The sequence below is a fragment of the Parasteatoda tepidariorum genome, chromosome 4 (genome assembly GCF_982258835.1).
Source record: "Parasteatoda tepidariorum strain Cologne lab strain chromosome 4, Ptep-v5.0, whole genome shotgun sequence".
NCBI lineage: Eukaryota > Metazoa > Arthropoda > Arachnida > Araneae > Theridiidae > Parasteatoda > Parasteatoda tepidariorum.
In genome coordinates, this window is record NC_141758.1 from 62,656,394 (window position 1) to 62,680,928 (window position 24,535).

A 24,535-nucleotide genomic window follows, 5' to 3' on the forward strand; every position below is an offset into this window, starting at 1 on the left:
GTTGTCGAAATCTATCAGCCGTCAGTCTATAACGCTTCAACAGCATATCTTTCATCTTTGCGTAATCCTTTGAATCTTCTTCACTTTCTCTAGCAACTAGTTGATTTATTTCTGGGGGTAATGAACCAATCAGATATGGGATCCAGTTTGTTTCAGGTATATTAACAAATTTCAGTTGACGTTCAAAAACGGTTAGGTAAAGACCGATCTCATCGTCTTTAGGGTTGAACTTCGGAAGTATACGACTTAAATCAAACTTTGGTTGCTCTGCTTCTTGAGCAACAGATGGTCTCTGCAAATTCTGATTAACTTCGAGTTGAAGTTTTAGTTTTTCCAATTCGAAAGTACGTTCTTTATCCAACCTTTCTTCTTCGGCCATCTTTAAAGCATTGTCTTCAGCTGTTTTTTGCTCAATCAGTTTAAGTCTTTCTTCTTCCTTTTCGGTTGCTAAACGATCCTCCAATATAGTATCTAACATATTTCTCGTAAATTCCTCATTGTATGAAGTAGAATTTAAAATCAAATCACGCAATTGAATTACTTTCAAATCTTCTGTAACTTGTAAACCAAGCTCTGATGCTAGTAATTTCAAATCACTCTTACGACCCTTTCCTAAATAGGACATCCTGAACAGGTAAATGAGTTTATTTCTTATAAAAACAGTTTCTTCAAATGTCCATCGGTGTAACTTAAATGGATTAAGGGGGGAATGGGGGTACTACTAATAACTTGTATTAACATACAATAAAATACACTATTTTTCTATTAAAATTGCAAAAAAAAATTAATATGCATAATAAAATTGATATACATAAAATAATAATTAATATGAATATCATGAAAATATATTTGAATTGTTGACACTGTATGATGTAATACTTATGCCTTGACAGAAACAGAATATTTTTTTAAGTTAAATAAATATCAATACACAACTCATCTATATTGATTTGAATTTCTTTTAAATATTCAGCATTCTTGTAATTCACCGAAAAATATTAATCAGATGAACCATCATATTCTATTTATCACATCGCAAAATTTATTTAAGAACAAAATCATTTGAATAGCATCAATCAATAAGCAATAAAATGACCAATTTATTAATCTTTCACTTTGAAAGTGAATATATAATTAACCACAAAACCATATGAAAGTTAAAAACAATCATACAAAATATTCAGCGAAGAATAATAAATCACTAAGTATCCTTTTTCAATTGAAAACAGCTAATACGTTTACATTAATCTTTTTCAGAGTCAGCAATTTTCTTTCTTTAAAGAATGAATAAGAATTCACCAAAACAAAACAGCATTTCAATTACTAGACGCCATTCAAGTAAAGAAAAATGTATTTCTAGCAAAAATGATTTTCATATAAAAATGTATATATATATAAATGATCGCTTATCAATTCAGAATAAATAACAAAATTATGCTTCTTTAAACAATTAGAATTGAATCTATAAACAAATCTATCTTACTAAACAGAACAACACATGTTCCAATATATATTTCTTCATATATAGACTGATAATATGTGTCATATAATTATTTTATTCTTATTCACAAAAATATCGTAGGTTTCGATATTTAGTTAAATAAACATTTGTATCAGTTTCGATATTTAATTAAATAAACAATCAGTTTCGCTTAGATTATAGTTTTGTTTTGAAAACAAAATTTCCACAACATAAATTGATCTGATGTCAAAGAAACTATGAACTAAATATTTAATTCTTTAAATTTTCGATGAAACATAAATACTCCTTTGAAAACTTTTGGAAATGATGATATATTTAGAACAAAGCCTTCTCTCTACAACGAATATTTAATATGATTCTGATGAATCAAAATTATGAGATTCGGATCAATCTAACCAATAAGTTATACAGTAACTTATTATTTTCATACAATATCAATTATTCACAGTTCCAAAAGTTATCAAGGCTATAATAATTCGCACTTCATAATAGTTTTTATCTCAATAATTTTTTTTATCTTAAGTTATTAAAATCATAACTAATAGCTTACTACGTTTTCTTCAGGTTGAAGATTATGCACGTAAATAATACTCCCGGGTGGAGAATTTCACATTTGCTTCTGGATGAAGCTATTTTCCTTAAAACACAAAATATTTCTGCTCCAGGATGGAGATTTCACTATACAACGATTCTAAGGAGAAAAATTGAATTCGAGTTCTGATATGAAACATGACTTACATTTTAAAACAGCCACGAGTTGGGCCGCCATTTATGTAGTGTGAAGGAATATCGGCTAGCTCAAATTAATTGTAAATTAGGACAAAAGTGACTAAAAGTACACTTAATAAAGAATTTTAATTAATAACCACAGATACAAACATAAAAAACATTTGAACAAAAAGTAAAAATAATTAAAATTTAAGAAAACTCGGGGAAAGGGGAAAAGTCATGTTTAGGGTTTCACATCCGAACTTGAACTGAGTCTCGGTGGTGGGGACATAGGTGGCACCACAGGGTATTGGTTTGTTACAATATATTAAATGTAACACATCTTTAAAATTTGTTTGGAATAAAATAAATAATTAAAAATGCAGTAAAGGAAGAAAAGCTGTATAAAGCTCTCTCCTATTTATAAATTTAGATTTATTTTATACTGTAGTTTGAAAGTGATATGCAACAGCATCAGTTTAATTTAATTGAGAAGTTCTGCATTTTCTACCTGAATAATCTTGACTTACTAGAATTCAAATTTCAATAATATTTATGCAAATATTCATTAGAATTATTATCCATTATAGTTATAATAATTATTATTATCATTATAATTATTATTCACTGTAGTTATAATAATTATATTATTTCTATAATCTCAGCTTAATTACAGTTCAGCTAGCTTTATTGAGAAGTTATTGTCTCACAACCAAGTTTAAGTTATTGTCTCTTAATCAAGTTTAAGCTATTGTCTCCCAACTAGATAAATGTAGTTGGTTATTTTGTTATAACTTTTCTTCTACAACCTATTTTTACACCCTAAAACCATTTATTTTGATTTTTAACTTTTTTTTAAATGCGCCTTCACACCCTGTGTTTCTTTAAACTTGTAAGTTGAAAATATAGTTATTTTAATGTTGTACACCTGGAAAAGCTATCAGATTATGAAGAAAGCTGAAATATGTATCACATCTATGGTCGAAAGTTGGAGTTATAGGTTTGACCTGATATTTTTACCTGTAAAAAAGAGTATACAAAGCTAAGTGATAATTATTCTCAAGTTTTATACCAAGTAAATTTAATAATTTTACCTTCCCTACTCTTATCTGTTTATAGTAAAAAATGAAACTGTTTGCATATCATTTAATTGGTTTTAAACAGTAAAGTAAATGCATTAATTTTGCTTTGCGGGCTCTAAAATTTTGGAAAATTGTATTACAAGTCTGTTGATATACTTTTTTTTTCTTCAAAAAAATAGGGTTTGTATGGCAATGATTGGTATGTTCTACAAGCCTCTAGAGCTGTAAACCAAGCTATAGGTCGTGTCATAAGACATAAAGATGATTTTGGTGCTATATTATTATGTGATAATAGGTTTGTGAAAATTTTTTCTATCATAAGTATTTGCTCGTGCTTTTATTAAGTTTAATTTTTACATGTGCCTCTATTCACAAATTTAAGGAATTTTAAGTGCATATAATTATCAAATGTTTTTTTTTTTTCTTACTGTGCTACTTATAGAAGGCAATTGTTTTTATACTATATGTTATACCTGTTGATAATTATATGTGGAAGAAAAGAAGGTAAATTTGCCATTTCATCTTCTAAAATTGTATTAAAATAATAAATAAGATAATAAGTATGTAGACAGGAATTTAAACTATATGAAAAAGTAGTAGTAAGTATTTATGTAACCTAGCTAAAATTGACTTGGAAGTTCAAATTTTTCCTTTTGCTTAAAATATATATTAAACCAAATTGAACTTAAAGTATTTTTTAATTTCTTAATTTTCTTAAAGTATTACTTAAAATAATAATTTTAATGTAGAAAATAACTAAATATATAGACACAGTATTATCTTTATATTAGAACATTTTATCTTATCTTTATATTTGAAACTACCGGAAACGTTTATTTTAGGGGGCTCAAGGCCAAATCCTTCAAAATTAATGTATGGTAGAAACTCTTTAAATTCAGATTTGAATTTCTTAACTAAAAATTTACTGAATTTCTTATAAAATTAAAGAGAATATTCTAATCTTAAATTGTGGAAGACATTGTAGTTGAATGATGTGCTATTCTGATCAAAATGTGATTGGTTCTAAAATACTGAATTATGAAATCATATCACACGCACACAGCTCTCCGTGGCTAGGATTAGCACACAGGCTCCTAGTATTACATATGGTGGTATTTGAAGAGCACACTAGTTGAAACTATTCTAATAAAATAAAAAAATTGTGGGTGGAATAGCTCTTATGCTAAGTAGATATTAAATGATACCAGAATTTTCTTTTGAAAATAAAGATTAAGTAAAACTTAAAAATAATGTTATACTTCATTTTGCTTGGGAAATGTAATATTTATTCTCGCCAGGTTTTCAAAGTCAGTTTTTAAAAGTTGGTGTTTCTGACTGGAAATATTTGTGCATATGTCTCTTAATTTAGTCTTCCGATTATGCTACATTATTCTTGCAATTTGAAAACATTTTTTATGCTTTTTTTTCCAGTGGGCAGTGCTACCTGTTACTTGTTCAGTAATTACTTTTGAAACTTGGTAAGAATAAAATACTTAGTTTCTGAAGTGGATTGAAGCAAACTTTTCTTTTTTTATCCTTTGGATAAATTTTATGTTAAATTTTCAATTTATCAGTCTGTTTTGGGATTTTACATAGTAAATGATAATAAAGAATTTTTATTTGCTTTCTTGTTTCAATATTAATTCAAATAATATATAGGAAGAAGCTTACTCTTTATATATTTTATTTATCTTTATTGATTAAGAATGCGTTTTTATTTAGTATGATATGCTTACTTACCTTTACGTGTAAACTGACCACCAACTTAAAACTAACTTATCTAAAAATAATTTTTTTAAAAATAGGAAACTGAATTGTTTTTTTAATTATTTTTTCTTTTTATTGTTATATATTTTGGGTATGTTTGCTGATTAAAAATTTACCATAAAAAATAACCAAACTGTACAGTGACATATTGTCTGTCATTTCCTTACCTGTATTTATAAATTTTCTTTTCCAGGTTCAAAGACAAACGCATACAGTCTCAACTGTCTAAGTGGATTCAAGGAAAAATCCATGTTTTTGACACATTTGGTCCTGCATTAAAACAACTGTCCAGTTTTTTCAAATCATTAGATCAAGTATTTGTAGAAAATTATTACATATCAAGTTTTGTTACAGCGTTGATATATTTTTAAAATTTCAGAATAAGTTAGAAAAAAATACTCATATACGTTTTTGATCTAATTTATTAAAATATAAGCTTTTTAAAAAAATAATTTCTCAGTTTTATTACTTATATTTATTTCTTGAATTAGTATATAAACATTGTTTAAATGCTAAGATCTAGAAAAGGTTTCTTTAAATGAATATTAACAATAATATGTTTAAAATATTTATCTAATCTTATTAATTGCAGGATATTTGAGATCTTTAACTCATAGTCCCTTAAATATCTTACCAAATTAAGCCAATTTTATTTGACATCAACTATATTGTTCGATTCACCAATAACAATTTTTCCAATAATGACTCTTGAAAATAAGTCTTTACTTGGTTGATGAGATTACTTGAAATGTAATGCTAGATTGCACACCTAAAATTTTTTTTTCCTGTTTATGTATCACAAAACTTCCAATTTTATGAGACATATAACTTCTGACCATACCAGTCTTTTAAATGGTCCTATACACTATGCATTTGACTTTTAAATTTTTTAAAAGGTTGCAATTTGGTAAAAAAGTGACCGAAAGTGTAATCATACAATAGACATTCAAAAAAATTATTTCACCATTACTTTTTACAAAATTTTCAAGTTTTTTTAGATAAATAGATTCCACTTGCCTTTAAAGTGGTACCATACACTATATATCTTATTTGTAAATCATTCTAAAAATGCAATCAAGAATAAAATTTTTCTTCGAAAAAAAAAAGGTGACAAAATCGTAATGATACAATTGTATTTTCGTATCGAGAAACTTATTGGATAAGTAGCTTGTACTTGTTACAATCTTTGAAATGGTAACATACATTATGCATCTAACTTGCAAATTTTTCTAAAAATTCATTCAAAATTAATTTTTTATTTTCTTAAAGAAGAATTTGTTATGATACAATGGACTTAAAAAAAGCTTACAGCAACTTAATTAATTCCACAAATTTATACTGCAGAACTAGGTTTTAAGTGATAGGTAATTTCTACTAATTTACATCTATTAAATAGTACCTTACATTTATTTCACAAATATGCCTTTTTGCTTGTGCATAAAGTTTATCCTCAATAATACTGGAGTGGAGATAAAGAATTATTTTTAAAAGTTAGGAAACAGTTTCTTACTTCATAACTAAGTGTTTTTTTGTTTTTTGAAATTTGTGAAAATTATTAATTTATTTTTTAAGGAAAAATAGTTGTAAACTAAATTAATACTGTTACTTATATATTTTTTTGTGTTTTAACTTACTAATTCATTCCTTTAAGAAAAGAAAAAATTAAATTTTTGTTTATATTTGAATTTAGGTCATTCAATTAATTTTGTTTTGAATTTTTCTTACAGCAACCTAGAAAACCCAAGCATGATAGTAAAATGAAAGGATTTCAGCTTGCCACTGGTATTTTCAATTCTAGCTTACTTAAAAATTCTGGAAGAGATCCTAAAATTTCCTTAGCTAAGCAGAATATTGACAGGTAACTTCCAGTATTTTTTATAATATATTGTAGTATTAGTATATACATATGCATTTATATGAAAATACACATGTATTTAGATTTTGCATTGTCACAGTGAGGCATAGGTGCACCACTATAACTTGATTTGGTCTATTTTTACTTAAGTTATCAATTAGTATATAATGGAATTTTTAATGAAAACTATTCAACCTATTTTAATATTTAATATTATTAGTCTCTAAATCTTTTTACAGTAAAAAAAAGTGGTCTATAAGCCTGCAGATATAAAAATTGATTTTTTTTTTAGTTTATAACAAATATTGACTGTAAAAATTAATTTAAAGTAAAAAACAGTTTGAAATGAATTTAATGTAGTTTGTTTTCAATTATTTAATTTTCTATTTTGGTGTGTATTTGAAGATTAATTTTTATTTTTTGTTGTATGAAACATTTATTGCTATTGTTTTTAATGAAATTCCAAATTGCAATGTAGGGCAAATTAAAATTATTTCACCCATTTTAATATGCTATGACACAAAAATTAAGTTAAATTGCTTTTACACATAACTGCAATGCATTATTTTTCCTTTCTGCAAGATGAAAAAAATAACATTTAAAGAAGCATAGCAAAAACCATAATTAAACCCTTAAAAATTGCGAGCCAAACAATCAAAAACAGAGTGAGGCATGAAAATGTCTGATAAAGATATGAAAATAAATGCAACACTTAAAAACAATTGTGCATAGATACATGTTTGGTTGTTGCATGTATTAACAAAATAAGATAGTTACCTTAATTTTTTTAAAATTGCTACTGCTCATTAAAGTTTAAACAAATAATTCTTATTTATTTAATATAATGTGTTCCGAAGTAAACAAAGGTGAACTATGTATGATGATGGAAAAAGATATTCTCATTATTTTAGATTGGTTTAATTTATTTTGTTTACAAATAAAAGTTTTTTTGTTGAAACAATGTGTAAAAAATATAAGAACACTTAAATGTTTCTAATCTTGTAATAAATTGAAGTAAGTATATGAGTATTTTTTTCTAAGCATATTCTTTTATTTTAGAGTTCCTGAAGAAAATCTTTTTGAAAGTTATAGGTTAACTTCAAAAGCAGGTACATTAAAAAATTTGTGTTTAGAAAAATTGCTTGTGTTAATTTTTTTTTGAATTCCACTTTCATTTCTTTTTCTGTTGTTTTTTTAAAAAATGTATTCTGCGAGCATTAATGTGCATTTGCTATTTTTTAAAACTCAAATCAAGATTTTATTTTACAATTGCAATAATGGTGTATTTATTGTATTGTATATAATACAAAACTTTTTTTAAAAAATAATAGTTGAGCGCTGTATATTTTTTTCTCTTGCTTATAACAGGAATGTGATTCTTCCGCGGATTCGCGGAATTCCGCTTTTTTTTCTTCAGATTTTTAAATTTTTCCGTGGAAATTTGTTTTGCACGAGTTAAAATATTTTATGAGGAATTTAATTTTCTGTGGAGCCAAAGTATTGAAGTCCCCATTCCTCCCTCTGAAGTTTCTCTAAAAATCATTTCCTTGGGATAATACTGGTTGATCTTTATACAGGGATAAGATTTTTCTGCTTTTTAGCGGATTCACACTGTTTTCACTTTTGTTTCTCGAATTTGAGCCTTTTTTTTTTTTAAATCAAAAACTTAGATCTTCTAAAAGTTTCGTTTTTTTTTCTCCATAAATATCCCACTTTTTTTGGAAAATTCAGTTGTTGAAATAAAAATAATTATATTTTTTTGCGATTTTCAAAGATAAGCAGAAAATTAAAACTATGTCCAAGCTACCTTCCCCATTTCTCCATTTTTGCTTATTTTGGCTATTTTCTCCGCTTTTAAGCACAGAGAATATGATTTTCCATCCACCAGATAGCTCGTATTTTCGTAATTCAGACGTCACTGCTTCCTGTTTTCTGGCGTGAAAGCAAACGAAAAAAAAATATAGAGGTGGATTTGCGGTGAAAGTATTTATTTGCCCATTCAGTTAATCTTGTAAATTTTTATTTATTATGTCTAAACAAAAAACAAAACAAACAAGTCTTTTAGAAATCCCATGTCCAGACAATGCAAATATCTCGATTCTTATTCACACGATTTTAATATCAATCATCGATTTTCGTATTTTCCTGATTTAAAAATTGTGCATTGCGATTCTAATTTATGCTATTTAAATATCGTACATTATGATTCTTATTTATGAGATTGAAAAATCCAATACCGCGATTTTAATATCAAACATCGATTTTTCTATTTACCTGATTTAAAAGTTGAGCTTTTCTATTCTTATTCAGGCGATTTAAATATTGTACATTGCGATTCTTATTTACGAGATTTAAAAATCCAATATCGCGATTTGTATTTACACGTTTTTAAAACCCTATGTAGCGATTCATATTCACGCGAGCTTAAAATCCAATGTCGTGATTAAATTTTTATGGTTGTAATATGAAACATCGATTTTCGTATTTATATGTGTTTTAAAAATTAGACATTGGGATTCATATTCGCGCGATTTTAATATTATGCATCGTGATTCGTACTTACGTGATCTAAAAATTACGCGTCATGATTTGTATTTTCGCATTTTTTAAATTCGATATAGAGTTATATATTCATGTGATTTAAAAGCCTCATATCGGGATTCATATTCTCTCAATTTAAAATCATGCATGTGATTCATATTCATATATTCATACAATTTTAAAATTAATCATCGGGATCTATAATAACATGGTTTACAAGTTTAAAAATAGCACTTTTTTGACTAATTTTTGGACATATATATATATATATTTTTTTTTTTTGCAGTTAATAATGTTTTATGCATAAAGAAACATTTTTATATGGATACAACTTTAGTTTGTTAAATTGTCTTTAAAACTATCTACATATGTTTTCTAAGAGTATGATCAATGCATTTACTTTGAATTGAAGGATTTCAAGGGATATACTGATAAGCCAAAATTTAAAATTTACAGCTCTTCAAAAGAGCGTTTTTGAAGAAAAAAGTATCACAATTTCCAAATACACAATAACATTTCTCTGCTTATTGTGCTGTTTTCTATGGGAAATTCTGTATATTTAAAAAATAATTATCTGAAAACAGTACTAAAATCATGGCTTCCAACTCTATTGAATTTTGCCAGTTTCTCCTAGTTCTTGTATAATTTAGAAAATTTCCTAAAACTGAAAAAGTTTCCAAATTGTTTTTCTTCATTGCAATAGAATTTTTGCGCACTTTATTTCTTTCTTGATTATTTAAATAAGTATTATTAATAAATAGTGAAGCAAGCCTCATTTATGGAAATTAGCTGAATTTTTTTTTCTTTGTTTTAAAATGCTCAGTTTATTTTTATTCTGAACTCCCTTTTTAAATTAATTAAAAAATCTTATGATCTTTGATGAATTAAATCCTTATTAATATTCAAAATTATGAGTAAACATAATAAATAACACCTCAAGTTCATTTAATGTCAATCATAACTGGAAAATATTGCAGACCTATTTTAGTTGTAAATTTAATAAAGCTATTGTATTCTGATGACTAAAAAAAAAAAAAAATCCATATTTCATGTGTGTAAAATATTTAGTATATTATGCCACAATTATGAAATTATTTTATTTCGTAAAATCTATTGGACTACTTTTCTACTATCCATGTTGACAGCTATGCTAACATACAGTTTAGTGAGAAAATTCTACCTGTGGGAAAATGGGGCATATTATTTTATGGCCTTTAGGATATTCAATTATGCATTTGATTAAAGTTTTTTTACTTTTGAAAATTGGATTTTCTTTTTTGACAATTTCTAATATGTCCAGTAAAAATATAGACAGGCTTGATTTAATTTAATGATATTCAAAATTTACATATCTTTTATTCACTCTGAGATTTTATAGTGATATGTTGTTTGAAAGTGCATTTAACTGTTTTCCATGTTATATATAGTTTCATATTTAAACGAGACTTTCTTTTATGTCAATATCTAATATTCTATATCATTGAATGTTAAATGTCAATATCTAATGTCAATAATGTCAATGTAATGTTTAATGTCAATATCTAATATTCATATCTATATCATTGAATGTTAAAACTGAAATAAATTAAATTATTTGATTTACCATGGTATTAACAATTTTGATAAAATTACTAATTCTTGATTTGCGTAACTAGCACAAAAATTGGATACAAATTATTTTCTATGTTTTTATTTTAAAAACTCTATTCTGCTATCAGGAACATCAGCCACTACAAATAAAACTGGTAGTATATTTGATGCTATGGATTATCAAAGCCAAAATGAATCTTCAGGACAAGCCTTTAGACCAAGTCCTTTGATAAGTTCTGCACCCTCATGTTCTAACCATGTTCTTGTAAGTATTTTTTTTAAAATATAAAATAATTATACTTTTACTTAAAAATATTGTTTTTTAATTTTCAGTAAAACAAAATGTTTTTTTGAATTAATAAAATGTTGAAAATGGTGTTACTTAAAAAATATTTTTATTTTTCATAAATTTTATTTTATTATTTTATAAAGTTTTTGGAAATTATTTTGCACTGTTTTGCCGATAGAACCATGTGTATCAATTTAGAGCCTCAGGCTCAAATAAAAAGGTGTATTCAATTTTAAAAAACAATTTTAAAAATTATATTAAGAGAAAAAAAAGTGTAAAATACATCAGAACAAAATATTTTTTTTTAATAACAATGGCAATTTTTTTTTAAAATTAAGACCATATTGAACTGCAATGATAATTTAGTTCAAATATTGAAAACTGTCCTATAGTATTGTAATTTTTTTTTTATTAATTAATTTTTTTCAGATTTTTTATTAATTTATTATAATTCAAATCAGAAACTTTAATTAAAAATTAACTGTATAAAATAATAAAAATTTATTAAGAAATAAATTTTAATCATATCTTTATTTCATATTATATTTTTAAGTTAGGGGCTTAACAATTAAAATATATAATTTTTTAATAAATGACTAGAGTTGGTATCTTTGGTCAAGATTGGTGTGCGACTTTCCAGAGAACTCCTCCAGACATCAGTCTCGCTTTGTGTGGGATACTATGGTTACAAGAAAAAGTCTCTTCGAATTGGGGTGTGAGGTGAATAGTTTTGTCTTAATCTTGGCATAGGTTGGCGTGAGTAAACCAATCGACACATCCTTTGTTCCATTGCACCCCCATTAGAAATGTGCAAATGTGCTCTTGCTTGTTACAGGGATGAGAGTTTTCCGCTTTTTTAGCGGATTTCCGCTTTAGTCTCTCGAATTTCAGCTTTTCCGCTTTTTATAAAAATTCAGTATGTTGAAATAAAATAATTATATTTATTTTCAATTTTCACAGGTAAACAGAAAATGCAAACTACCTTGTGATGCCAGAATTGGCATACACATATTTACTTTCTATCTTTTAAAATATCCTTAATTACTTAAACTTATTTTATTAATGGAAGAATTATTTTTAAAATAAATCAAAAACTTAATCTTTTTAAGCGAACATAAAATATTTATTTCTTCTCTTCCAGATCAATGTAACGGATACTTTCTTTTTATTTCATTATTATGCAGACATATAAATTCACTGTCGCCTTTAATCGAAAACAAAAATCTATTTATAACTTTTGATTCTAATTTTCCAACGGCTAAATGTTTCGGTTGCATGGTTATAATAATTTCACATAAATTTGTTGGCGACTCGTGATCGCCAAGGTGTTCTTTTTAACCCATGTGGACATGCTAGTTGGCTTTGTTTTTGGCTATGATATATTATGATAAATCGCCAAATTTTGGATCTCCTACCCATACTCTTTCTCTGTCCGTTGAGAATAAATATATTCACTTGGAATTTTTAAATTGGTTAGACTGGGACCCCTTTTTGGGGGGCCTCCCAGTCTTAATTTTCTAACGGTCAGAAATGTTGTTCTGGCTTTATGATCTCTCAATAGAGAGTATTATTCTTTTTTCATCCCTTTAAGGGATTTCTTATTTTATTGATGAAGTGGCCACTATAGAAATCTTAAGTTATGATTAATAAAACCTAAATTTACATTCAATGATTTGCACATTATTTCCTGGAAACTCAACGTTATTGTTTTTATTCATTTAATATTGGCCAAAATGAACATTCATAATTCCACTATACATTAAATACGGCTAATGAAGGAAGCAGCAAAGCTTTCATCATTACAAAAATGGTGCCTTAAGACGGGGAAACGTATCTTTGAAGAAAATTGCCAATCATGTATCATCCCTATTTACATCCTATTTGAAACTCCAGCCGGTGTTCTCTAATCTTCAAGATCCTGATGAATATCTAATCTACTACTGTCCAGCGCTGCCTACCAGTGAGTTTTTCCAGCAGTAGATGTTTTTAGAAGAAAAACGAGTCTTCTGTGCTTCTCATAATATTCTTCCAAAAGATTGAAATCAATTTCTACGGTGTTCCTTACCTGTTTAAGAGTGTTCGGGTCTGTTTCAAAAGAATTCCAGCAAATGTGTCTGTTTCAAAAGAATTTCAAGAAAGTGTTTCTCACTTTGAAAAGATGAAAGTCAACTGTGTGTGTGTCTCTCAACAGTGAATTTTTTTTTCTCTCTCTCTTTCATCAAAATCGGAGAGAAATTTTTTTTACACATACTGCAGTGCTTTTTTTTTGCAGTAAAATTTTTTTTAAAATTACACAATTATAAGATAATTGCATTTAGTGCTTTTCAATTTCTAACTGACTATTTTACAGATTCAGTACTTAATATTTTCAATGCATAACATTTTTTTAAAGCAATTATTTCTTATTCTCATTAAATATTTTTGGAATTAATTTTCATTTAATATGAATATCTTATATTCTATTTATTTTAATGATTACAATTTATTATTGCTGTTATATTTTCATTTTTAAAAATGATTATTATTTTTCTTAACTTGATATTTTAGTTGGTATAACTATTTTTCATTTATATATATCTATATATAATTTTAAGTTATCTGATTAATAAATATGTCTAAACGTAAGAATAATATAAACTTTCATATTCAACCCTTTGCTGGTGATCCAACCACATCAAAGTTTTTCTTTCTTCAATTAGAAGATTATGTTAAGATTAATTCTTTAGATGAAGAACAAGCTATTGCAACTTTTAGATCTTTAATCTCAGGCAATGCTTTAAAATTTTATATTGAAGAACCTTCATTGGTTAAAATGAAAACACTGAATGAAATAAAACATAAATTTTTGGATTTTTTTAGACAAGATGATAATTCATCTATTTTTGCTTTGAATAATATTTTGTTGAAACCTCAGGAAACAATAAGATCCTTAGCTCATAGGATAAACATAACTTTCCATAAAGTGTATCCTAACTTAAATGATTCAGATGCAATTGATACTTTAAAGTACACGCATCTAATGGGAGCTCTTCCTCATGATATTAAGGTCACAATTTTGAAAGAAAATATTAAAAGTTATGAGAATGCTGTTGAAAGAGCACAACAACTTCAGAATATAGACTCGGCTATTAACAATCAATTTAAAGGTAATGATGAGATCTTAAATCTAAATTCGGAAATTTCAAATTTAAAAGAGCAGATAAACAATATTGTTTCAAATAATAATGATAATAAAAATAAATCTGATGGAAATAAGAGACAATTTGAAAACAAAAATAGAAATTTTAAATCGAAAACTTATTCGAATAGTAGTAATTATCGTAAGGCCCCTTATCATAATAACCAACATACCTTTCGGCAGAATTTTTGTGTTTTCTGTGGCAAGCATGGTCACATTATGAAATTTTGTAGAGAATTTTTGAATATTTCTCAATCGGATGTGCAGATTAATCAACATAATAGAAATTTTCAAACTCAAAGGAACTTTAGAAGCAATAGATTTTACCCCAATAGAAGTTACCAAAATAATCGAGATCACTCGTATAATAATCCTAATTATAATAATGACAGTAGACAACAAACTTATCCAAATCCTAATGCCACCACTTTTAACCCCAATTTAAACTAAATTTTAGCTCAAATAAGGCTGATGCATTTGAGCTATCACCTAATATTGTGTCATCAGCTAATATTAAGTCAAGCATTAATGAAAAGAAAGATAATTTTACCCAAACAGTTAATAAAATAAAAATGCAAAATGAATGTTTTACTCAAACTAATGAATTTAATGAAATTATTGCAAATGTACACAACGAAATACCTAAACTACCCCTCATTAATGTACAACTTAAAGATTATTCTGTCCCATTTCTGATTGATTCAGGCTCTTCTCTTTCAATAATTTCTAATGAAACATTTAATAAACTTAAACATAACATTAAATATAAATATATTTCACGTTCAGTTTCAATTAGTACTATAAACTCTAAGGTTTCATTTTTAAGTTGTATTCAAATCTCATTTAAAATTAACAACAAGCTATACAAACATACACTTTTTGTTACACATTTAGATAATTCAGTTTTTGAAGGGATATTGGGATATGATTTTATGCTAATGCATAATATTCAATTGTCACCTAAGGGCAATTTTATAACAATTAATGGCGAAAAAGTACCATTAATAGGACAAAAACAAACTACGGATAATGTAGACATTGATTTTGATGGAGATATTGTGTCGGATATTTGTGGAGAGATTCATAATGTAAATAAACAAAATGTAAACAAACAAAATTTGGACACTAAACAAAATGGACAAGCTGTACTAAATCATAAAATTTTGTTGAATCCTGAAGAATATATTTATGCTAAAGTAATAGTTAAGAATCCTTTGAATACTAATGTAATTTTTGAACCAAGAATAGACTATAAAAATATTGAAATTTATTCTTCAATACATAATTTAGAACAAGTTAAAAATTTTCATGGATTCTATAACAAAAAGAATAAGTACTATGTTTGTAATATTTTTCTTAAAAATAAATCTGAAGAGACTTTGCATTTAAATAAAGGACAAGCTATCGGCCAAATGTATCCTATAGATACTATCCAAGATTATGACTATTCAAAATTAAATTTAAATGATTCTATTGTCAATAATCAAGAACTAGACCAAACTAAAAGACAGGAATTTTTAAATTTAATTGTACCAACAAAAGATATTGTGGAATTAAGAAAAAGGGAATTGAGAGAAGATGATTTCCAGCTAGGTCATCTTGATGAAGCAAAACAAAAGCAATTAAAACATTTATTGTTAGAAAATTATCAAGTCTTTTCAAAATCTTTAAAGACACTCGGGCACACAGATAAAGTAATACCTGAAATTTCTTTTATTCATGATTATCCTATTCGCACTTTGCCATTTCCTGTGCCTCAAGCTCTTCAACAAGAGACACTTAAGCAATTGCATGAAATGGTCGAAGCAGGATTGATCGAAAGGAGTGCAACACAGTGGTCTTGCCCAATGCTTTTGGTTAAGAAAAAGAATACTAATGACCCCAAACAAAAACAAAAATTTAGATTAGCTTTAGACCTACGATTAATTAACAGCATTGTTAAACATTCGGCTTACCCACTTCCTAAGATTCAAAATATCATTCTAAATTTATCTAATTATAAATTCTTTTCATCATATGATCTTCCTAGTGCTTTTTGGCAATTGAACCTCCCTGAAGAATACCAAGATAAGCTAGCATTTACAACCCCTTGGGGAACTTTTAAAAATAAAAGATTAGTTTTTGGCTTAAAAACAGCTTCTGCAACTTTTCAGGCCCTTATGGATTCAATAATTGAGGAAACTCGACTAGAGGGAATTTTCGCGTATCAAGATGATATAGTAATTGCAAGTAATTCTTTTGAGGAAACGGTAGAAAAACTAAAGGTTCTCATTTCTGTTTTAACTAAATATAATATAACTCTATCACCAAGTAAATGTAAATTTCACCTTCAAGAAATTGATTATTTAGGATTTAAAATATCAGAACAAAAAGTTTTACCAATTGAATCAAACATCATTAAAATTACATCTTTTCCTATTCCAAAAACTAAACGACAACTTAAAAAAATTCATTGGTGTTTGTGGATATTATAGAAATTTAATACCATGTTATGCTAAGCAAATTCAACCGCTAATTGATTTGACCTCTCCTAAAGTTAAGTTTAAATGGACTCAAGAACATCAAAATGTTTTTAATTCTCTGCAAGAGATATTTTTCAATAAACCATTCATTAGACTCCCACAATGGGATAAAGATTTTATTTTAAATACAGATGGTTCAAATTTTGCTATTTCTGGTGTACTTTTACAGGAATTTGATGGTAAACTGTCTCCTGTGTCATATTTTTCCAAAACACTTAAAAATGCAGAAAGAAAGTACCCTGCCATCAAAATCGAATTAATGGCTATAGTAAAATCAGTTTTGGCTTTTAAACATTATCTGTATAATAGACATTTTATTATTTTATCTGATAGTAAACCCCTTAAACATTATAAGAAAACTTCTTCTCCCATGGACTTAACAACTAGATGGTTAATTCAGTTAAGCGAATATTCTTTTACTTTTAAGCACATTTCTGGAGTCAAAAATGTTTTAGCAGATTATTTTAGTAGATTAGAACAAGAACCTCCCCAACAGGACATATGTAGTAATCCTCAATTACTTCAAGTGAATGATGAAATATTTCCTTTTATTGAAAACTCTAATGATGATGAACAAAATTATATAAATAATACCAATGTAAACAAAGACCCCCTTTTGGAAATTTCTAATCATACATTTTTAATTGAACAAAAATTGGATAAAAATATCAAGAAAATTTATAGCAATATTGAAAACAAACAATTTACTAAATCCAATCAACATTACTTTATTGATTCTGACACTAAATTATTAATGTATGTACATATGGAAAATGATAGAGAATTTCCTGTAATTGTTGTTCCTAAATCCTTAATATCTAAAGTTCTTGCAATAATTCATCTTCCACATTTTGGAATTAAGAAAACTTACCAATTTTTAAAATGTAGATATTTTTGGTATGGTATGTATTCAGATACAGAAAATTTTGTTAAATCTTGCCCCAAATGTATGGAAAACAAACATCATAGAATACCTCATGCTCCTTTACAAAATAATTTTATTCCCAAAAGACCATCTGAATTTGTTTCTTTAGACATAGTAGGACCTTTTTCTAATCAACAATATATTTTAACTCTTATTGATCATTTCAGCAAACATTTAGAACTTTTTACATTAACAAAAATTACTACCGAAGCTGTCACTGATTGTCTTTTTGCATATATTTGCACTTATGGCAGACCTGATATGATTTTAACAGATTTAGGTACTCAATTTACATCTGAAATATTTGAATATTTTTCAAAATCATTAGGAATTAAAATGAATCACACTACCTGTGCACATCCTGCCGCTAATTCTGTTAGTGAACGAATTAATACCAGCATAAAATCAACAATTAATTCTTTAATGAACGATGGCATAAATTTTAAAAATGCAGCAAGAATTCATAAAAACTTGTATAATGGTGCTAAGCATAGCACAACTGGATTTTCACCTAATGTAATACATTTCGGTCGAAATTTGTCATTAATTTTTGATACTTATAATCCCGATATTCAAGTACAACAAATAGATAAAGGCCATTATTTGGATAAAATTCTTTCGGATTTAAATAAAATGTATGATAAAACTTATGAAAATATTGCAGACGCCCAATGTAAACAAAACAAAAGTAATAATGAAAAATCAAAACTCAGATGCTTAATACCTAATGATATTGTGTATATTAAATCAAGGGATAAATATAACAAAAAGTTTTCTGGTCCTTACAAGGTTATTAAAAAGCATACTGATGTAACATATTCAATTCAAATGTTAGATAATCATCATGGTAGGATTTTTAAAATACATATTGATAGATTATTATTAATGAATAAAAGAAAGGAACATTTAAATGATAACGATAATGTCTCTAGGAATAATGATAATTATAAATTTCATTACAATTTAAGGAATAGAATCGTTTAGAAAATTTTTTGGTTTTGTGAATGAAAGATATATGATTTTTCGAGTCTTTCCTGCTGTAAAGGCAATAACATTTTGTTTACAAATATAAAGTAAAGCATTTTTTTCCATTCATATAAATATCTTTTTATTTCAAGTGTATTTTAAATTTATATATTTACTATTTTTGCATTTCAAGTTATATATATTTTTTTAGTTTTCATATGTGATAATGAAAACAGACTTTAACAAGTTGCAATCACAGTAAAATTTTGGTGTAAAGATATTTTGTGCAGTTTAAATATGAAGAACTGTATAATTGATTAAAAGTTCAAGCAATATAAATATTTACATGAAAGAAATCGTTTACTCTAAGAACTCTTCTAATTTTTATAGTTCAATCTTTAACCCTTATGCACAATGGATGCTAACACAAAGCATTCTAGGATTAGTTGGTAAACAATGAATATTTTATAAGATATGGAATTCATAAATAATACTTGTATTTATATATTTAATTGAATTTCAACCACATGCTCACATTTAACAAGTACTATAGTACAGTATAAATAAATTTTGATATCTATATTGATTAAACTCTATCTCATTGTTGCTGTTGTTTTGCATGGAGGCATCTGTGCGGAATGATTTATGGTGATTTTCTTTACTTAGGCGCCAGGTAATTAAATTCATTAAGTGACGTAGAGATAAGATTTTTTTATTACAATGTAAATAAACATGAATAATTAATTCAATGGTAATATTTTTTAAATTTAGAACAACCGTAAAGATTACATGGATTATAAGTTGTAATAATGTAACAACAAGAATTTTTATTAACAATATTGGACATGTTACTCAGTCCTAAATTTTTTTAAACGTGAATTGAAATAAGATAATATATTTATACTTTCCTGTGCATAAGAAAAGGGTTATTTAATACAAGTAATACACACCAAAATACTACTTTTTGATTTAAATACTTTTACTGTGAAAAGCTAATGCAACTTTTAGTTAATGTTTTTAAATGAGCTATTTAATAATTGTTTAAAATAAAGATAAGAATTCTTTCTGCTGAGTATAAATATTTAGATGAACATAATAAAATGTTCAGATTTTTTTTTCATGCTGAAATATATAAGTTTGAAATAATGGAGGCAAACAAAACTGAAGTAAATTATTTTTCTCAAGAAAAGGACTTGTACAAAAATGAAGAAATAATAATATTGTAAGTTTGCTCTTCTCTCTGAGTTGAGAGAAATTAAAAATATCCTGGCCAGGTCATGACAATGCTAAGCAAATGTAGCATTTTAAATACTCAGCAAATTTTTCATGTATAGCTCAGAACATTTACATATGATATTTAGTAACTTGAGTGTTAAAAGTATATCTTAGAACTACAACTGTATGTTCTGAAATTTTTTCGAATAATAATTTTACTTTGATATTTAATTATACATAAGTGTATATTTCATATTTTGTTCCTTGAATATATTATGTTTCAATGCATAAAATTTTTTGTAACATGGGGGGAGATCCAATTTAAAAAAAAAAAAAAAAAAAAAAAAAAAAAAAAAAATATGTATATATTTTTTTTTCTGTGTCCAGCGGGGATATATGTGATGCCAGAATTGGCATACACATATTTACTTTCTATCTTTTAAAATATCCTTAATTACTTAAACTTATTTTATTAATGGAAGAATTATTTTTAAAATAAATCAAAAACTTAATCTTTTTAAGCGAACATAAAATATTTATTTCTTCTCTTCCAGATCAATGTAACGGATACTTTCTTTTTATTTCATTATTATGCAGACATATAAATTCACTGTCGCCTTTAATCGAAAACAAAAATCTATTTATAACTTTTGATTCTAATTTTCCAACGGCTAAATGTTTCGGTTGCATGGTTATAATAATTTCACATAAATTTGTTGGCGACTCGTGATCGCCAAGGTGTTCTTTTTAACCCATGTGGACATGCTAGTTGGCTTTGTTTTTGGCTATGATATATTATGATAAATCGCCAAATTTTGGATCTCCTACCCATACTCTTTCTCTGTCCGTTGAGAATAAATATATTCACTTGGAATTTTTAAATTGGTTAGACTGGGACCCCTTTTTGGGGGGCCTCCCAGTCTTAATTTTCTAACGGTCAGAAATGTTGTTCTGGCTTTATGATCTCTCAATAGAGAGTATTATTCTTTTTTCATCCCTTTAAGGGATTTCTTATTTTATTGATGAAGTGGCCACTATAGAAATCTTAAGTTATGATTAATAAAACCTAAATTTACATTCAATGATTTGCACATTATTTCCTGGAAACTCAACGTTATTGTTTTTATTCATTTAATATTGGCCAAAATGAACATTCATAATTCCACTATACATTAAATACGGCTAATGAAGGAAGCAGCAAAGCTTTCATCATTACATACCTAGCTCCCAACCCTTCCCATTTTCACTTAGTTTAGCTATTTTCTCCACTTTTATGCGCATAAAATAAGATTTTTCCGACAGATAGCTTGTACTTTCCTAATTCGGACGTTGTTGCTTCCTGTTTGCTGGATCAAAAACAAACGAAATAATTAAAAAATAGTGGTGGATTTGCGGTGAAAATATTAATTTGCTCATTCAAATCTTGTAAATTTTTATTTATTATGGCTAAGCAACAATACAAACAAGCCTTTTAGAAATCCTAAGTCCAGAATCTGCTAATATCTCCATTCTTATTCACGCAATTTTAATAAAAAAACATCGATTTTCGTGATTTAAAAGTTTCGCATTGTAATTCTTATTCACGTGATTTAAATATTGTGCATTGCGATTCTTATTTACAAGATTTTGAAATTCAATATCGTGATTTGTATTTACGTGTTTTTAAAATCACTTTTTTAATATCAAACATTGATTTTTATATTTACCCGATTTCAAAGTTGTGCATTGCGATTCTTATTCACAAGATTTAAATATCGTACATTGCGATTCTTATTTACAAGATATATATATATATATAATATTCATTCTTGGATTTCCTCTTTTTTACTTTCTGACTACTCTTATCCCTGTTGTTACCATAGCAGCAGACAGTTCCAGACTTTTAGCCTGGAGGAGTTCTCAAAGCTGAACTATAAATAATAATCTTAGGATATCAATAAGCAACTTAGAGAAACGAGCTTGTAAATATTGTACTTATCAATGAGGCTAAAAATGTATATTTATATATTTACCGTTGTGCCCAAAGTAGCATGTAAGCTTTGTGCTTTTCAATTGTGCTATAAAATATATATATGAAAATTATTTTAATGAATTTTTACACAAATAAAGTCAATATTAAGATATAAAGTTAGCAGTAAAGTTGACTGGTATGAAATAGACATTATCAGAGTTTGTGTTTAAAGAATTCTTAAACAACTCCTTCTATCAATCTCAAGTTAGATGATTGTCAAGTTAGATGCAAGTTAATAGAAAGAGTTTGATAAAAAGAGTTTGAGCTAAATAAAGAGTTTGTGGGAAAAGTTGTTGCCTGATACTAAATAGGCGTTATCAGACTTGTTACTATTTAAAGCTCTTAAAAACACAATTTATTATTTTCAAGTAAGATGATTATTTAGTTAGATGTTCTAATTGGCCAAGACATTAATTTGCATATTAAAGATTTTGTCTTTATTGTTGTGAATTAATCCTCACATTCTTTACCTTGGTTTTTTGTTTATTAAAATTTGTAAAAATATTTTGTTTAATATTTCATCCTCTTTATGTACTATTATAAAAATGACCAGAAATAAAATTTTATTCATTAGATGAGATATTAGAAATCGAATGAGTTAATGATTGAAAACAGTAATAAACAGCATAGTTGTGTTAGATTGTTTGTGTTAGAAAACATTAATAATATATTAATTACTTAATGAATATTTATTGCTTTGAAAGTGTTTATGGTATATTTCTATATAATCAAGATTACATATTTTTTCAAATATAAAACATTTCTAATTTTATAAATTTAGTCTAATTTCTTCGTAGCCTCCAGTTTTTTCTGAAAAGCCTAAAGATTCTAAAAGAAGAAAAATTTCCTTGCCTTACCGAGACGCATTCCCAGAAAGTGAGAAAAGTTCTCCGGAAATGTGGAAAAAATATCTTTTAGAGGTGAGTAGTAATAAATAAGGTGCTGTATGAAAAAAAATGCAAGTAATAATTGTTTAAATTTTGTTATAGAAATCTATAAGAATATCTTTTAGGAAAAATACTTTCCCAAGGTACACCTTATGAGAGAAATTAGTCAATTTTTATTAAAATTGAAAGTAATAACATATTGTTTAAATTTTGTTATTACATAATTTCTTTTAAAATTTATTAACAATTAAACTTAATCAGATAGTCTTGACATTTGATAGTTTGTTTAGTATGAGGATTGAAAACGAATTAGCACTAAAATTCTTTTAATGATAACTAAATCATATTTAAAACTGTTAGCTTCTGGATTTATTTTTCTACATAATCAGAAGTTACAGGTTAAGTGATGTTATAAATCATTTGTCTTAAAGATATATGCTGTTTAAGTTTAATTCATGATTTTTAATCGCGGCATGTAATATTCTAAAGCACTTGGTCAGAAAAATATTAAATCGTTAAAATATTTTCTCAAAATGACTTTAAAGAGCAAAGTTATAAACTCGCAATATTTCCCTAGCAACAATTTTACCTTGGCCCCAGTTGGGCTTAATACGGGTCCTGTCTAAACTTGCCCCAAGGGACCAATATTGGCATGTTAGAGTTTTTAATATTGGTTCTATATGGGGACAATATTGGCTAAATAATGTATATAGAATGTCATGTAAATCGGACAATTTTATCTAGAACCAAAGTAGGAAAATAACGGCTCTTCCAATTCTTATTCAGCCAAGATTCATGAATATTGGTCCAATTAGGGCCCAAGTTATTTTGTTGCTAGAGTTGTTTTAATATATTTTACTAATAATAAGTGTTTCTTTTATTGAAAAAAAAAAACCTCCTTTTTTTTATTTTCATATATTTACCCTCCTTTTAGAATATTATAATTGGGACTAATATTCTAATAAAAATGGTCTGAAAATTATGAAATAATTTAATTCTTTTCTTAAAATAATTTTCATATATTTACTCACCTTTAGACAGATAATATTCTACAACAATTGATCTGAAAAATATCAAATCATTAAAATATTTTTTCAAAATGACTTAACAAAAGCAAAGATATAAACTTCTAATATATTTTTTTAATTAAAAAAAACAGTTAGTTTTTTATTTTCATATATTCACCTAAAACTGCTCGCAAAGCATTATATAGACAGCATAGCTACTTTTGTACTTTTTCTCCATTCCAGATCTGTGATGTTGATCATCTTTCTAATAGTAAAATTTTAGTTGTTTATAGTTATAAGTGTTAGATTGCTTGTAGATGTTGGTTGGTTACAGCTTGAATCGAGTTATGTATTATTTCAGACTTAATGCTTATTATTATAGTATAAATTAAAAAGGTAATTGATTGGATATAGCATTTTCTTTATTAAAAATTTGATTGAACTAACAAGGAAGAAGCATGATTTGCTTCAATATTTTTTATTCATTATTTTCTAAATATATAAAAATT

The 24,535-nt window shown here is 26.5% G+C and overlaps 1 protein-coding gene across 3 annotated transcripts in view; it reads left to right on the forward strand.

Moving 5' to 3' along the window:
- Rtel1 (Regulator of telomere elongation helicase 1) overlaps positions 1-24,535 on the forward strand; it is a 58,802-nt gene that overhangs the window by 27,821 nt on the left and 6,446 nt on the right. For 2 of the 3 annotated variants that reach the window (XM_087161233.1, XM_087161234.1), the window contains exons 12-17: positions 3,453-3,568; positions 5,234-5,354; positions 6,768-6,898; positions 7,955-8,004; positions 11,155-11,291; positions 22,930-23,052. In XM_087161233.1, the coding sequence (XP_087017359.1) occupies positions 3,453-3,568; positions 5,234-5,354; positions 6,768-6,898; positions 7,955-8,004; positions 11,155-11,291; positions 22,930-23,052 (678 nt within the window). Of the gene's footprint in view, positions 1-3,452; positions 3,569-5,233; positions 5,355-6,767; positions 6,899-7,954; positions 8,005-11,154; positions 11,292-22,913; positions 23,053-24,535 lie in introns of all 3 variants that reach the window. The other variant, XR_015433095.1, reaches the window with a different exon arrangement.